This window comes from Drosophila subobscura, chromosome J (assembly GCF_008121235.1).
Source record: "Drosophila subobscura isolate 14011-0131.10 chromosome J, UCBerk_Dsub_1.0, whole genome shotgun sequence".
Taxonomy (NCBI): Eukaryota; Metazoa; Arthropoda; class Insecta; order Diptera; family Drosophilidae; genus Drosophila; species Drosophila subobscura.
This window is the reverse complement of record NC_048532.1, coordinates 13,136,563-13,151,890: the sequence shown is the minus strand read 5'-3', so window position 1 is coordinate 13,151,890 and position 15,328 is coordinate 13,136,563. Positions and strand designations below refer to the sequence as shown.

Sequence of the window (15,328 nt, the reverse complement as noted above, 5' to 3'; positions counted from 1 at the left end):
GGCCGGTGTTTGGTTAGACCAGAGCAGAGCGACGCTTGGCTGCCTGCTTGGCCAACTGCCCTAATGAGTTTACAAAAAGTTTTGCTTTAACAAAATGCCAAGGAGCAGTAGGAGCAGCAGCCGAGTTTAGCGACTGTGGAAGGGGGAGGGGGGTGGAGTGCCCCAGCATGTTATACAAATTGCAAGGGGGACGACGGACCCTGGACCAAAACTGTCATCAACGTGTCTGCTGTACAGTCACATCTCCCTGCCCACTCCCCCCTCTCTCTCTCTCTGTAGGACTGTGTGGCAGTTTCAGAACGTGCATGTGGCTGGCTGGCTGGCTGGTTGCTGCCCCAACAACTTGGAGTTGCCTCCCCATTTGTTTACCTATCCCATTTGCCGGCAAAGTTGCATTGTTGCTGCCTGGTTACTTGGCGACTAAGCGAAAGTTTTCGCATTTATGTTGCAGCAACAGACAAAGACAGAGAGAGAGAGAGAGAGACACAGTTAGAGTGAGAGTGAGTGGGCGGAGAAGAATATGCATTTTAATTAGTTTAGCAAAGTTGCAACTGCACAACTCGCAGACACCGGAGGAGTCGGCGTCTGCTGGCTTGGTCTGGTTAATTGCGCAAATTTAATGGCTGCCTGCCTGCTGCTGTTTGCCAGCGTCTTCCCTGTGTCGCCTGCAACTGTCATTGCACTTTAATGTGTGTGTGTGTGTGTGTGTTTGTGTGTGTGTTTGTCAATTTGTTTGTGTGTGTGGCTGGCAAAAGTTTCCCTCAGCCTACAGCCCAGCCCGCAAATGCAACACAAAACTTGTTAACATTTCACATTTCACCAAGTAGCAAATTCAATTAGTTTTGTTGTCATCTGTGCAAGCAGCCCAGCCCCCTGCCTGACAGAGAACATTTTAGCAAATTACTTTAATGCCACCCCAAAAAGTTGCCACATTAATTTTGAGCCATAATTTACTCAACTATTCTGCTCATTTCTGTCTCGGAACGCGTCTCTCTGGCACACACATAAATTAATTTGTCTAAACATAAATCCGTTAACTGTTTGCCTTCACGTGCAGCATTGTGGCCAAAACGAGGCAGCAATTGATGGCAGCAGCAGCAGCAGGCCAGAGCGGGGCCTCATTAGGTTTTTCAATAAATTTAATTCAATATAAATAGAGTGCCTGCTGGAGTCGAGCGTCGTCTGCCCGTCTCGTGTCTCGTCTGCCAGTCTGCCAGTCAGCAGTCAGGCACTTCATCTTCGTCTCCTTCGGGTCTGCCCTGTGCAATCCCTGGGTCTGCTCCTTTGGAGTCCCTTTTTTGGTGTGGAACAGACAGCAGTGGCTGCAGTGCAGGAAGCGTCAAAGTTGCACACGTCGCCGTCAGCGAGGACTTAGAGCAGCGCCCTGCTGTTGCTGTTGCTGCTGCTGCAACTCCTCTTGCTGCAGCTCCTGTTGTCTGAGACTGAGGCTAAGGCAGCTGCTGCTGCTGCTCTTCCTGCTTGGTATAAAGCTGCCTGCTGTTGCGCTTCTTCCACTGCAACGCTTGCCGTGTGCAGATGTCTGGGATTATGCACTGGGAACAAATGTGAGACTCTCTTTTTAATGGGGAATTATTTAAGTATTTTTGAGGCACATTTAGGGAAGCTTTAGAGGCAGATGAAACATGCTTAGGTGCAGAGATCAACTCCATATTTCTGCTTCCTCAAATAAGATAAAAATCAACCCATAAATATGTACATTTGCTCTTCCTCATTCCTCTCAATTTCTAACCTCTCAGACACTTCTCACAGTGTCCATAAACTGTTTCTTCTTCAGCATTTCTTTCGCTAAGATTCTCGCTGCCTGTGTCTTCCCTTCCCTCCCATATTTCCCTCTTTTTCTCAGCTTGAGCCGCGCTTAGTCGAGCGTTGGCAAGCGCGTAAATTTGGCGCTTCAAAGCGGTGATTATGTCGTCGTCTGCTGCTTTACTCTCTCGCTCTCTCTCGTGCACTTATGCCTGTCCCTCATTTTCTTGTGTTCTTGTTCTTGTTTTTGGTGCCTGCCTGCAGTGCAACGTCGACGTCATCAGTTGAATAAATTAAGTTGCTGGCAAGCAGCTAAATGAAATTGTTAATTTGAAGTTGCACAGCAGAGCGGATACTTGATGCTGTCTGCTGTCTGCTGCTGCGTTGCCAGAGTTACACCTGAGAGCACGAGGAGGAGCTGCAGGCTGTGGCCGCTAAGCCGCTTATGGCCTGATCTCAATCCAGTGAGCACAGAGCCACATGCTGGACATCACTTCAATGGCAGTGCCACGACCAAAAGAAGATTCTTTGCTGCTGCTTTTGTCTCTGTGCCAGCAGCCAGCCCGCTCTTCAGCTACAGCGCAGCAACTGTTAACTCTTTGTATCTCAATTTGATCTCCTCTTTGTCTCTCTCTCTCCCACTCACTCTCTCAGTGGCATTCAACGCTGCCACTCTCGTCTGTAATTGCATTTTAAATGTTTGCCTGTAAATTGGCAAATGATTACTTGAATTTATATTAAACTTTAACCCTCAGCCACTTAATTAGCTCTCAGCTCTCCATCTGCTGGCTGGAGGAACTTCAGTTACAGTTTCGTTTTCGTTTTCGATTTCGATTTGGCGTTAACTACTTTTTCATATGACCATCAATCTGTGGCGCTTGCAAGTTTTCGTGTGGGTGGGCCCAGACAATAACAAAAAACGAAATGAACCAAGGAAAAAGGGAAAGAACTTTTGTGCAACGAAAGAGAGAAAGAGCGCGCGTGAGAGAGAACTTGAAAATATATTGAAAAATGCAGTAGTTTTCCCCTGCTGTTTTTTTTTCTTCCTGCGATTTTCTCTGTGAAAACTTTTGTGCAAGTTGCTGCCACCCCCTTTGGGCGTCCCTGCCCTGTGCCGCCTTAGCCTTTGCTTAAACTGACGTAAATTTATAATGACAAATTGCATTTGGAGCAAATGCAGCGAATAAAAAAACGCACAGCGAAGGGGCGGGAAGGGGAAGAACTCCGGGAGAACTCTCTCCTGGAGCTGCGCGGCCAATTGAGCGTGAAAAATTATGAAGCTAGAAAGAAAATGGATTGAGCGGCCGCCAGGAAAAACGATTAGGAAGATACATAGGCAGGGCAGAGGGGGAGAATGCTTAATTACAGTTTTAAATCCGCTTAAATGTAAATTCTTCACTTTGATTTTTGCATCTCAGGTTTGAGTGTTGATTAAACCAAATGAATAATGAATTTGACAGCGCACACAAGTTAAAAGTGTACTTAAAGATGGGCTCGAACATGAGCTAAAAAAGCTAAAAAAAAAGAGTAAAAAGATGGCCTTAAATAAGAGAGAATGGATGTCTGAAATAAGAGTAAAAAGATGTCTGAAATAAGAGTAGAAACATAGTTCAAAAAGGAATTCATAGATGGCTTGTCAAAGTATAGAAAAATGTTTGTAATATGAGTGAAAGATGCCTCTACATAGGGGCAAAAAGTTAGCTTTAGTTATGCTTCAAATATGGTTTAAATAAAAGGTAGAAGCTGGCTCTAGTTACAGGAAAAATATGCAGCAAAGATGGCTTGAAGAAGACTAAAACTATGCCTAAAATTGTATGCAAAAGATGGCCAGAATATGCCACAAATAATAGTGTGAAAATTGATCTGCAGAAGAGCTGAAAGAGGCAAAGAATGACCTCAAACAAGAATGAATACGTTGCCTCAAGTCAAAGTCAATTGAATTATTAAGCCAGAAATTCGATGCAGAGAAGTGTAAGGAAAGTTGAATGCTAAAGGACAGGGCAAGTTCTCCGCTACAACAAATTCAACAGCAAATTTTCAGTTGTAAAACATATTTTAATTGACAGATTTATGTGCGTCAGTTTAATTTTTGTGCAATTAATTTACATTTGAAGCCTTGAATAATGAAAATGACCTAAAATATGCATCGAGCGCAGCGATTATTCCGCATAAACTGATAATCTAACCCTAAGGCTAGCAGATTGATTGGCTTTTTGTGTATAATAAATATAAAAACCATAGGGAAATGACCAAACATCCATCAGGGAAGGAGGAGGGTTCGCTGCTCCCTTTTGAGAAATGTAAAAAGCTGTGAAACCTGAAGCCTGCAAAGAAAGGAAAGGAAGGGACAATGGACCTAACAAACAATCTTCTAGCCAGCATATCAGTCAGGCCAGCAGTGCAACGGCCAAAAGTGGCTTAAATTTCACTGCCTTCTGCCTTCTCCCTGCTATGACAGGGCTATGGGCCATGGGCTGCTGCTGTTGCTGGGTCACCACCATCGCCGCGTCAGGGCGATAAAGCAAAAAATGACACGTTTTTAATTTTACTTCACACCTACACAAAGGCAATAGCAACAGCAACAAGGAGAAGGAACTGTAATCAAAACTGCAAGAGAGCAACAGTCACAACACAGCAACAATAACTGGCAGCGGCAGCGACAACTTGGCAACAAGAAAAACTGAAGGTGGCAACAAGCAGCCAACAACAACTGAAAGGTGACAACAATGCAACTAACTGGAGAAAGAACGCAGTACAAAATGTGGCAGCTGGGAGTGGGAGGTTGATGTTGAGCAGTGGACCCGACCACAGACGACCCTAGAAACCAGAACTCGGAGCTGCCAGAGCTACCAGAGCTGCCAGAGCACCCAGAGTTTTCAGAGCTTCAGAGAAGGAGAAAAATTAGATTTATCACGAGTGGTTGCCGGAAAAATTGTCAACATTTATCAACATTTTTCAAGCGGGGCACCTCAAGAAAACAGCAACAACAGCAGCAGCAGCAGCAGCAGCAGCAGCAGCAGCAGTAACAAAAGGAAAACTAAACTCTGGCGTTGCCAAGGCTAAGCCAAGTCCAAAGTATGCCAACACCTCTGGCTCGGGCTTTAGTTTGGTTTTTTTTTGGCCGCGTGGGAGTGCTGCTGCTGCTGCTGCTGCACCGCACTGCATTTTGATTAATATCCGCAACGTCAAGCCATGGCCGCCGCCGCTCGCTCTCTCGAAAGCTTGCAACACACAAATCCATTCAGCAACTCTCCTCTCGCTGATGCCGAGCCGCGTGAGCCCGTTGATTGTAAAAAGTGGTCACGAGATGATGATGACAACAAATTCACTCTGGGCCACAAATGAAAACAAAGTTGGCAAGGAACGGGCGAGCGCACACTTTTGCCTGTCAGTGTGCACAGAGTGTAGGTGTTGGCCAGCAATCTCTTTATGCACAACACTCCACAGTCTCCACTCTCTCTCGCTCCATTCTCTACCCAAGTGAAAGCCAGTGAAAAGCGGAGAACTTTCCCAAAATGCGGTTTATGTTCTCCATTTTTTTTGATTGCTTCAAATATTTGCTGCAGATTGAAAATGTTCGCTTGAAAAATGGGCGGGACAAGCCCTACAATTATCTAAAGTGTTGTCCGGAGATTATTTAATTAAGACGAAAAACCTGAAAAATAAGCACAAGTTTTAATCAATTTTCCATGGGGTTTCATGGGTTTAATCCGCCCGAAACATTCCATCAACTCTTTTCCATCAGCAGCTGCTCTGCTCTCCAGCTGAAAGTGAGAGGCAAACAATGGAGCCAAACCCAACCCCACAGCCCACAGCCCACAGCCCACCCTCACCCCACACACACACACATAATCGCATTTTGAACTTTTTCAATAATAAAACTTTTCTAAACGGATTTCCCGCTGGACGGTTGCGCTTTAATAATTTTTGCCGTTTTATCTTTTAGTTTTTTGCACAAGCAACAAAGGATCAGGAGCAACAGGAAGGGTCAAAGTGCATCAAAGGCATTAATTTAAATTGGATATTATGTGCGCAACGGCAGCAGGAACGACGACGACACCAACCACCAACACTGAGAGGTAAGTCCGCACTGAGAATCACTCTTCATGGAGCCCCTTAACTGGTGGAATATTTACTCTTGCAGCTCATGTATGACAAATCCAAGAAATCGTGGAGTCAACGGCTCAAGACACTCGGCAGCAGTCCACACAGCGGTGGAGACGCCTCTCTAGGCACTGTCAGCGGCATGCAGGCCATGCAGCAGCTGCAGCTGCACTTGCAGCAGCAGCACCACCACCAGCAGCAGCAGCAACAACAACAGTTGCAACAACAGCAGTTGGCCCAACACTTGCCACAGCATCATGGCCATCATGGACACCATTTGGCCGCGTATCAGCTGCCGCCGCCCGTTGCCGCCGAGTTCCTGCCCAGCGCGCTGTCGCGCTCCATGAAGTATGCTGAGCCCTGGATCTATGGCACTGTGCGGGGCATACCCGCGCGTCCCTCCTACGGCTATCATCATCAGCACCATCATCATCCCCATGCGGCGGCCATCTTTGCCACGGATGGAGGAGGAGGCGGCGACTCCCCCTTGAGGGGCGCCCTGGCCGTGGTGATCTGTTCGTGCGCCGAGTATCTGAACGGAACGAAACGTGACGTGAAGAAGGCGAGCGTGTGCAAGAAGTGCAAAGGTTCACGCCTGCCCCTGGCCACCATGGGCGGGGGCACTGTCAGGCTGCCAGCTGTCAGCAGCAGCAGCAGCGGCAGGAGCAGCCGACCGATGGCTGCCACAATGCGTGTGGTTAGTGCCACAAAGAAATCACGTCCCTCCATTCTGGATCCACAGAAGGATCCCTATGACCTGATGCGACGCACGCGACTCCTCTCGCCAGAGCCGACGAGTGCCAGCAGCAGCAAGGACTCCCCCAGCAAGGAGGGCAAGTCACGTAGCCGCGAAACGGCCACAATATCCACGACGAGGGGTCGCACCCGGACCAGGGCACCGCTGCCACCGTCAAAGGGAACTTCGACTGCTGCCCCTCCAGCAGCAGCAGTAACCTCTGCGGCACCAGAGCCCGCCGACTGCTGGCTGATGGAGGACAATGATGCACTGCTGCGGGGCAGCGGCCTCACCACCGCCAGAGCCTCCAGCACTGGGAGCAGTCGCCGCTCCATTCTGCGCTGCAACGTCAATCCCTACGACCTGATCTCAATTGAAAATGGGAAGCAGAAGCAGCAGTCGGGCAAGTCCTCCGTCTATGCGGATGACTTCGATGTGGCCGATGCCCAGCTGCACGACGACGAGCAGGAGCGCCAGCGGAGCGAGCAGCGCGAGAAGCAGGGGAAGCGCAAGAAGTTCTACGGCAGCAATGTGACGGCCATAGCCGGCCAAAGGATTAGCCTGGGCAAGGAGAAGCCAATCGATCCATCCGATTCGAGTGACAGCTATGAGCGAATCATTATCGCCTCCTCCGGCTCTTCGGTGGACCCGCTGGCGGCTGCTCCCCCTGTGGTGGGGCCGCGACGTCCGCCACGCAATAAAAAAGCGGATGAGGCGACAGGCAACAACCAGGAAGTGCCTGCAACTGCCACAATGCCTGCAGTAAGTCCCTCAAAGGCGACACCCACGGACGCTGCGAATGATGCAGAAGATGATGATGAGAATGATGATGATGATGGCAATGATGGCTCCGCGGCCTTTACGCTGCTCACTGTGACGCCCACAATGCCGGCCATCAAGTCCATACTGAAGCGGCGTCCATCGACACTGGAGTTGCCGCCAGCTGGCGTCATCCTGCTGCCCGAAGGTGGTGTGTCGACGGCGCCACTGCTGACGCCTTCGGGCAAGTCACAGTTCTACATTCCGACGCCAACGAAGGCGACAGCTGCCACGCCCACGAACACAGCTGCAGCAGCGGCAGCAGCAGCAGGAACGGCGACATCAACGCCCACGTCCACGACACCAGGAGCGAATGGTGTGACGATGACGCCAACATCCACATCCACAACGAGTTCACGCAAAAAAGTGCAATTTATGGTCGAGGATAAAATCATAGCCACGACAACGGATACGCCGGCGACAACTGATGACAGCAGCGATGCCAGCCATGCCTTTGTTGCCACAGTCGCTGCTGGATCTGGATCTGCTGTTGCTGCTGATGAAGCAACAACAACAAGGACCAACTATGAGTACTACAATCGCAAGAGAAATGCAGCGGCGGCAGCAACAGCGGCTGTAGGCAGAGCAGCAGCAGTGGCAGCGGCACAGCAGGAGACATTTGCGGCTGACGTTGATGATGAGCATAACTTTACAACTTCCGCTGAACCAACAGCAACATCAGCAGTGGCAACAGCTACAGCAACAGCAACAGCAACAGCGTTGCACATTAAGCCGGATAGTTTGCATTATGAAGATGTGCTGCTGCTGCCTCAGCTCTCCGGGCATCAAATATTTGACAACAGCGACAGCAACAGCAGCAGGAGCAGCGAACCAGCAACTGAAATGCTGCCAAAATTATTATTGCCAGCGAAGGAGGAGTACGTGGAAGAGGATCCAGCAGCATGCCACTTGGGCTCGCGGTTCCCGCATGTTGTCAGCGTTTTGCCAGACGGTAAGTACAGCAGACCATAGACCATATAGAAACTAGAAGCTAGAACCAAACCATTCCAACTGTCCCCTGGTTGCCATTTCCACGTAGCTCGCTTGGCCTTGTGTTGGCTTTTAATTATGAGGCAAAAGGAGTAGCGCCAGGCAAGCAGTTTTTCCGTTCCACATAAGCAAACTCATACGAAAGGGCACAGCCCCAAGCCCAACTCCTGCCAAAAAGAGCATGCCGCAGTCGTTAAATGAATGCCACATGGCTGTGTCTATTCTTTTGCTAGTCTGTCATTCCGTTCGTGGGTGGACAGTGTTTATTTTTGAGTGAAAATGCAGCAATTGTTTGCTAATTGCTCATCAACCGCACGGCACGGCACGGCACGGCACATGGCATACATATTACGTATACGCAAAGTTGACGACGACACTTTATGCATTAAACAAATGTACCGCCCTCCCCCGCCCAGGGGGAGAATGAAAATGGGAGTAGGAGTGGAAGTGGATGTGGAAATGGTTGCGCCACAGCCGGAGCCAATTGAAATGGTGACATTTGAATGGGGAACGATGGGGTCACACCTGCTGCAAGTTCACGGAGGGGTTAACACCATAATCAAGCATCAGAATGAACCCCCAGTCTCTCTCTCTCTCTCTCAGACCTACAGTCGGCAGACCAGACCCTATTGACACACAGTCTGACAGTCAGCTACTCTTACCTCCAACCGCTTCCCCCTGTGCCGCTTTAAGCGACTGAAACCTGAAAGCTTTCCGCACATATCCATCCAAAAGGTGGCCTGCCACCCACGGCACGTAGCTACGCGGCAAACAGAACGAGGACTACACGACTACGACTACGACTACGACTGGCGACTAGGAGGCAGAGTCAACGTGACATTTGCACCCACAAATGGCTGCAAAGACCCACAGCGATATGGCACCAAAACTATGTACTTCCCTTATGCAGGGGCAGAGGAGAGGCTGCCCCTTTTACCCCTTTTGCAGGCACAAGTACTGGGGGGCGTGTCGCACATGTTCGACTTCATTCAAAGCAAATTAACAGGCGACACAGAGGCAGGCAGTCAGACAGAGAGAAGGCGCGCGAGCGAGTGAAACTTTTCATTCAATTAAATTTGCAAGTAGGGAAAAGTTACAGAGAAAAACGTGGCGGGTCCAGCAGGGCAATAAGTGCGGAGGGTTCTCGGTTCGATTAAAGCATAAAGGAAATAAAGAAAGAAAGATGTGCGATCAGGGTGATTAATTTTCTCCTTCCTCCTCCAAAAAGAAAAGACTGCACATTCCGGAATGTGCCCAGACAATGCCAATTCTTACGAGTGGAGTGGAGACACTTCAAGCGTGCCTCCCGCCCAACCACAATTGCCACGACTCTCGCTTATGGCTGTCTATTAGAGCTACAGCTGCTGGGGGCAGCCGCAGGAATGGTGGTGCCCCATTGGGAGCGTCATAAAGGTGACATGCTCGTGGCGCCCACGTGTCTCTTCGCGAAGACAATTACAAAGTTCCTCCTTTGCGTGGCTTTCGCTCTCTGCGGCTTCATGTGCACCTCATTCCACACAGCCGCCTGCCGCCCGCCTGCCCGCCGGCCTGCCGCCTGCAATTTGTTGCATTGTTTGTCGGGGCGACAGTGAGTGCTCCGGCTTTGGCTTTGGCTCTGGCTCTGGCCAGGGGTTTAAGCACTTGGAAGTTGGCAAACTATTTTTGATTTGATTTTTGAAATTTGTTCGCTTTGGGCGCTTAGCGTAAGTTGCCGTTGCAGGCGCCGCCTGCCCCCGCCAACCCACCTAGAGCCCACTCGGCGCATTCTCCGCACCGTAATGATTTATGGCGCACGTGTTGCATTCACCGTCTGCCACAGCCACAGCCGAAGCCAAAGCCAAAGCTTTTGCAGAGAGTGGGTCGCCAGGTTAGGCACAGACACACAGCCGGGCCAAATCACAGTGAAAGGCATTAAAGTGATAGAGTCTGGCCGGTCTGGTCGACGGTGAAATTTGCATTTCTAATGCCACAACGCCCCCGTGGCAGGCGGATCCCCCCGGGTCCCAGGGTATTCCACTTTTGAGTCATGGCCATGGCCTGGCCCCGGCCCCGATCCCGGTCCCGGCCTGGGTCCCGCGTTTTTGTGGATTATTAATATTTCATATTTGTCTTTGATAAGCGGAAAGTGCGCAAGAGACATCCAGCCCCAGCCATAGGCAGTTGAATGAGTCTCGGAAAAGGCTGAAAATGGTTTCGATTCGCAGTTGGGATCGGGATTGGCATTGGCCATTAGATGTGTAGCAAAGTTGTTCTCATTCCATGCCATGAAATTATTTGGAATTTGTAATGGTAGACAACAATTTCTTGATTTAAATTTGGCACAAACTGAAATGGATATGCCAAGAGGGATTCAGGAGTAGATCTCAGGGGAAGGGAAGCCATTATATTTCTGCCATTAAATAATTGCAAATTTAGCGATTTTGCATTCTTTTTTAAAGGTGCTCAGCTTGTGTTTGGTATAGAGATTGTTGTTGTTATTTGAGTCTTTTTATTGTAATTATTATTTTATTTGGATGCAACAATGAATGGTGATCCATTCTTTCGGTTTCTTATGGTGGAAATTCTCTATATTTTCATTGCATAAAATCAATCGAAAATAATTACTTAGTGGCTTTAATGTTTGGTAATTTCTGGCATTTCATTACCAAATGCCAAAAAGTGTACTCGTATTTCTCGTATCGCGCATTTAAAATGTTTTAAATTCTAATCATGCCGTAATCAATGATAGTCCCCGCCCTGCTCTTCCACTTTGCAAAAATTAATAATAAATTGCAGCACGGCAGCATTAAATTGTGCAAATCATGAAATAATTTAGCATGAATTTACGCCAGGCGGGTGGTAGAGCGCGGGAGGAGGGGGGTGGTTCAACGAGGAAGCGCAAGGAAAAGCGAGTGAAACATTTCCAATTAACACGTTGCTGGCCGACACAGTAGTATTTCAAAGGAATATCTATCCAGTAGCTGGAGGTATGGGGATATTAAGTCATTAGCATTTTTCGCCCTCTCTCGCTCTAACTCCAAACTCCCACTCTGTCTCTTTATGCCCTCTCGCTTGCTCGCTCTCTCTTTCTGCTAGCCCTGCTCTTTCGTCCACTCAGTACAATTTTCGCCTTCCTTCCTCCTTTGGCTCTCCGCGCTCTCTCGTTCATTGCTCATTGCAATTTGCTTCACTAATGTTTCTTCTCTGTTTTCAAACGTCTCTCCATTCATTTAATGGCGTCTGCTTTAAATTCCTTTCTCACTCTCACACAGAGAGCTCTCTCTCTCTCTCATTGCCTGTCTCACTTCAACGAGCTCCGTCTCTCGCTGGTCTGCTGGTCCATTCCTTTTGGCTGTTCTCAAATGAAGTGTGAACGAGAGAAAAGCGTTTGCCGCTTTCAAATGAGATTTTTAAATATGACCAGCAATTGTACGAGTAATTCCAAAAATGCCAATACCAGAGAGAGAGAGACTCAGACTGCGACGCAGAGTGGCAACCATCTCCATGCTGTACATTTCGTGGCAGGCAGGCAGCGCAACATTGTTACAGTTTTTGCATTTTATATTCCCCATGCTCAGCGGAAGTTGAGCCTCATGTCTTCATGTACTTTGCATATTTACACTAATAGAAATTGTGGCAGGCAATTGAAAAAGGAGCCCAGTGCCAGTGCCACACAGCAAACTTTTGCCTGCCGCACAGAGACGGCAGCCATTGCTCCGTGCTGTTGGTTGCTGCCACACTCCTACTGCTGCTGCTGTTCCTGTTTTATGTGTGGCAATAAAAAGTGTCGCAGGCTCTCGGGGTGCAGGGCCATGGGGCAGTTTTTACGGCTCTTGTTGGCCCGCCGCCTCCTACTCCTCCCTGTCATGCTGCTGCTGCGGCTATTTTATTGTTGCGACAACAGCAGTAGTGCTGCATTTGTATGCGTATTTATCTGTGTGTGTGTGTGTGTGTGTGTCCAGTGTCGTCCATTCCTCAAACTTAATATATCCTGTTTCCTGATTTTCATGACGTACTTTGGGATGGCCCTAGAACTGCGCTCGCTCTCGCTCTCCCTCTCCCTCTCTCTCAACTATCCTGCCACTTCTTTGGTTCGCTGTCTCGCTTGCTCTGTTAGTGTCCAGTTCTGGCCACAATTTCTTGGTTCTTGTTTTTATCCGTCCCTGTCCCTCTCTGCATCCCCCATGCCTGTGAAGGACGGCGCTTATGCTGTGTGCCATTTTCTGCATTTAAGTGCAATTCTATGCAAGAATGTGCCGACATGCATATTTGTGCTAAAGCCATTCCCCAGCCACTATCCCTCGCTCGCTCTCTCTCTCTCTCTCCCTCTCTAAGCCACTCATTCCGTCTTGCTCTCCCTCTCCCTCTCTCTCTTTCTCGCTCGCTGTTGGTCATAAAATGTTCGTTTTGCTAGCTAATGCATACAAATGCCTGATGCGCTTTTTGCATTACAAAAAGAACAACAAAATCAGTGAAGAGGAGCAGAAAAAAACGAAAGCAAAGAGAGAACCAAACAACAAGAAGAATCGTACAGTGTGGGATGGTGTCTGTGTGTCTTGCATGCGACATTTCACTTTCATCCACTTGGCATTCAACAAACCCCAAAATGGAAGAAAACAAAACACAAATGAAGTCCCATCGAATCCCTTTTGGCCAAAAAACAATAAGCCAAAAAGGCCTCAACATTATGTGGTAGTGCCACTGAAATTGAGATTCAACAGTAAAGTGAATTGAAGTGAAGTGCAAAGAGTTGCACACAGAAATATTAAAATAGACAAGAAAAGAGGTTGACAAAGAGGAAGTAGGAAAGTCATTTATGCAGGCAACGTCTCTTTCACTGATCAGCTAGATTCCGACTCTCTGCTTGCAGGTACAGTAATAACGAAATAGAGAGTAAGAAAGAGAGAGCAAAGAACAGAGAGTGATGCCAAAGCTAAGCGTATGCGAGGGTGGCTTTTGATGTTCTCATGAATTGCAAGATTCACGGCGATCGTATCCATCGCTGTTTGGCAAACTCGCGAGCAGACCCTCGAAGAAAACGAGAGCGTGAACCAAAGCGTGCGCTCTCTGAGCGAGTGACTCTCATACATAAGAAGCCTGAAAGACAGAACGAGATGGCAAGATACAGGGGATCAGGCAATGCGCTAACCAAATGAAATAGTGAGAGAAAGAGCGTAAAAAGACATTTCGTCAAAGAAAGAGAATAAAGTTAATCTATTCTTGTGCAATTTATTATCCACCACAGTAAAACCTCTCCTCCTACTAGAAACAATTATTATTCTTGATTAAGAATTTACCTTTTCCATTAATCTCGCTCGAAGCTCAATGATTCTCCTTCAATTGATTCAAATAATTGCACCTCCCACACGGCACAACTGCAATTTCTGTGCGCTCAAACTTTCAGCCGCATTCCAAATTTAGAAAAAGTTTTTGGCTAAGCGAAACGGATTTGCGGAATGCCCGCTCGATTCGAACTTAAATAAGAAATTAGCCAAAGCCATAACCGGAGCCAAAGTTTGTGACTGCAGCTCGAACAGGAGAAGAGAAGAGATCTCTGGGGAGGAGGAGCAGCAGGAGCAGGCAATTGTCAATGCGGTGGGGAGGTGAGCTCTCAGTCTCTGTCTCGGTCTGTCGTGTGTGTGGCCTGCTGACTGTGGCTCCTCTGGCCGCGGCCATGGCTAATGCTGATGTTGTGTCTGCAATCGATTTAGTTGTAAAATAAATTAAATTTTCCCCTCGCAACGTGTATCCCGTATCCCTGTGTGTGTGCAAAGCCACAAAGTTTCCGAGGCAAGACATAGACAGGAAAAGACAAATGAACTGCCATTGAGAATGCTCTCTGTGTCTATCTTTCGCTCTCCCGCTCTCCCTCTCGTTGGTGTTAAAATATCGAGTGTCACTATCGATTTCTCACAGTGCATGTCATGCGAGGGCGTAAGCTAAGGGAAAATCCATCACAAGGGGCTTGTGTGCCTGTGTCCCTGAGGTAACAAAATATTTGGCATAATAATAAAAGTGCATGATGCATGCTACGACTCCTGAGGCAGCAGCAGACAACCTCCCGAACAATAGTCAATGGTCAATGGTCGATGGTCAGGTTGCAATTTTCCGATTACCAAAGGGGAGCTTTTCCCCAGCTACTGTTTCCTGTTCCTTGCGCCCTTCCACCCATTGTTCGTTTCGTTTCGTTTCCTCTGGCTGGACGATGATATGGATGTGGCATGTGGCAAGTGGATGTGCAAGTTCAAGTTGCACACAAAAGTTGCCTTTTGTTTTTTGGGGTTTTTAAAACAAAATGAAAATGAAAATTTTTGGCCAACATCTCTTGAGAATTTTATTCTACGACAAAGGCAAATCATCAAAAACCGCAACGTTGTCCGGTGTATCTATCTATCCATCTGCCTGTCTGCCTGTGTATCTTTTTCCTCTGGAACATGAAATGCCACTCGAAAAGACAGGGAAAGATGCACACAGATGTGAAGCTTATAGAGAGAGAGAGAGAGAGAGAGAGAGAGAGGGGGGAGAGCTGCTGCCATGATTGTTGTAATGAAACGTAACGAAACAAATCAAAGCATGCGGCACGTGAGTGGCTCAGAGCTGGTGCTGTGGCATCTCTCCTACTGCTTCCTGCTGTTGTATCTGTTTCTGCATTGAAAATTATAAAATACTCGAAACAAGAGATCCATTCCAGACCCATGCCCTTTCCCCTCAAACCTTCCACTCAACACTCCCCTGTCTGAGCAGTCGTCGAAGTGTATAAAATGCTTGCATATTACTTGTATTTCTTTGGCTCCTTTACTCCTCCCTCTCTGCAGCTCTCTGCGGTTTATTTTTCCTATTGATTGGCTCTCTATAGAGCAGTCCCCCCGTCTCCCTGCTCCTGCTCCTGCTACGTGTGGGGGTCACAGGAAGCGACCCCTAGGCCAGCATTATTGT

The 15,328-nt window shown here is 48.1% G+C and overlaps 1 protein-coding gene across 3 annotated transcripts in view; it reads left to right on the top strand.

Moving 5' to 3' along the window:
- Positions 1-15,328, top strand: part of LOC117895848 (serine-rich adhesin for platelets) — a 115,262-nt gene that overhangs the window by 74,748 nt on the left and 25,186 nt on the right. For all 3 annotated transcript variants that reach the window (XM_034803809.1, XM_034803810.1, XM_034803811.1), the window contains 2 exons: positions 5,711-5,843; positions 5,909-8,375. In XM_034803809.1, the coding sequence (XP_034659700.1) occupies positions 5,912-8,375 (2,464 nt within the window). In that variant the 5' untranslated portion in view covers positions 5,711-5,843; positions 5,909-5,911. The remainder of the gene's footprint in view (positions 1-5,710; positions 5,844-5,908; positions 8,376-15,328) is intronic.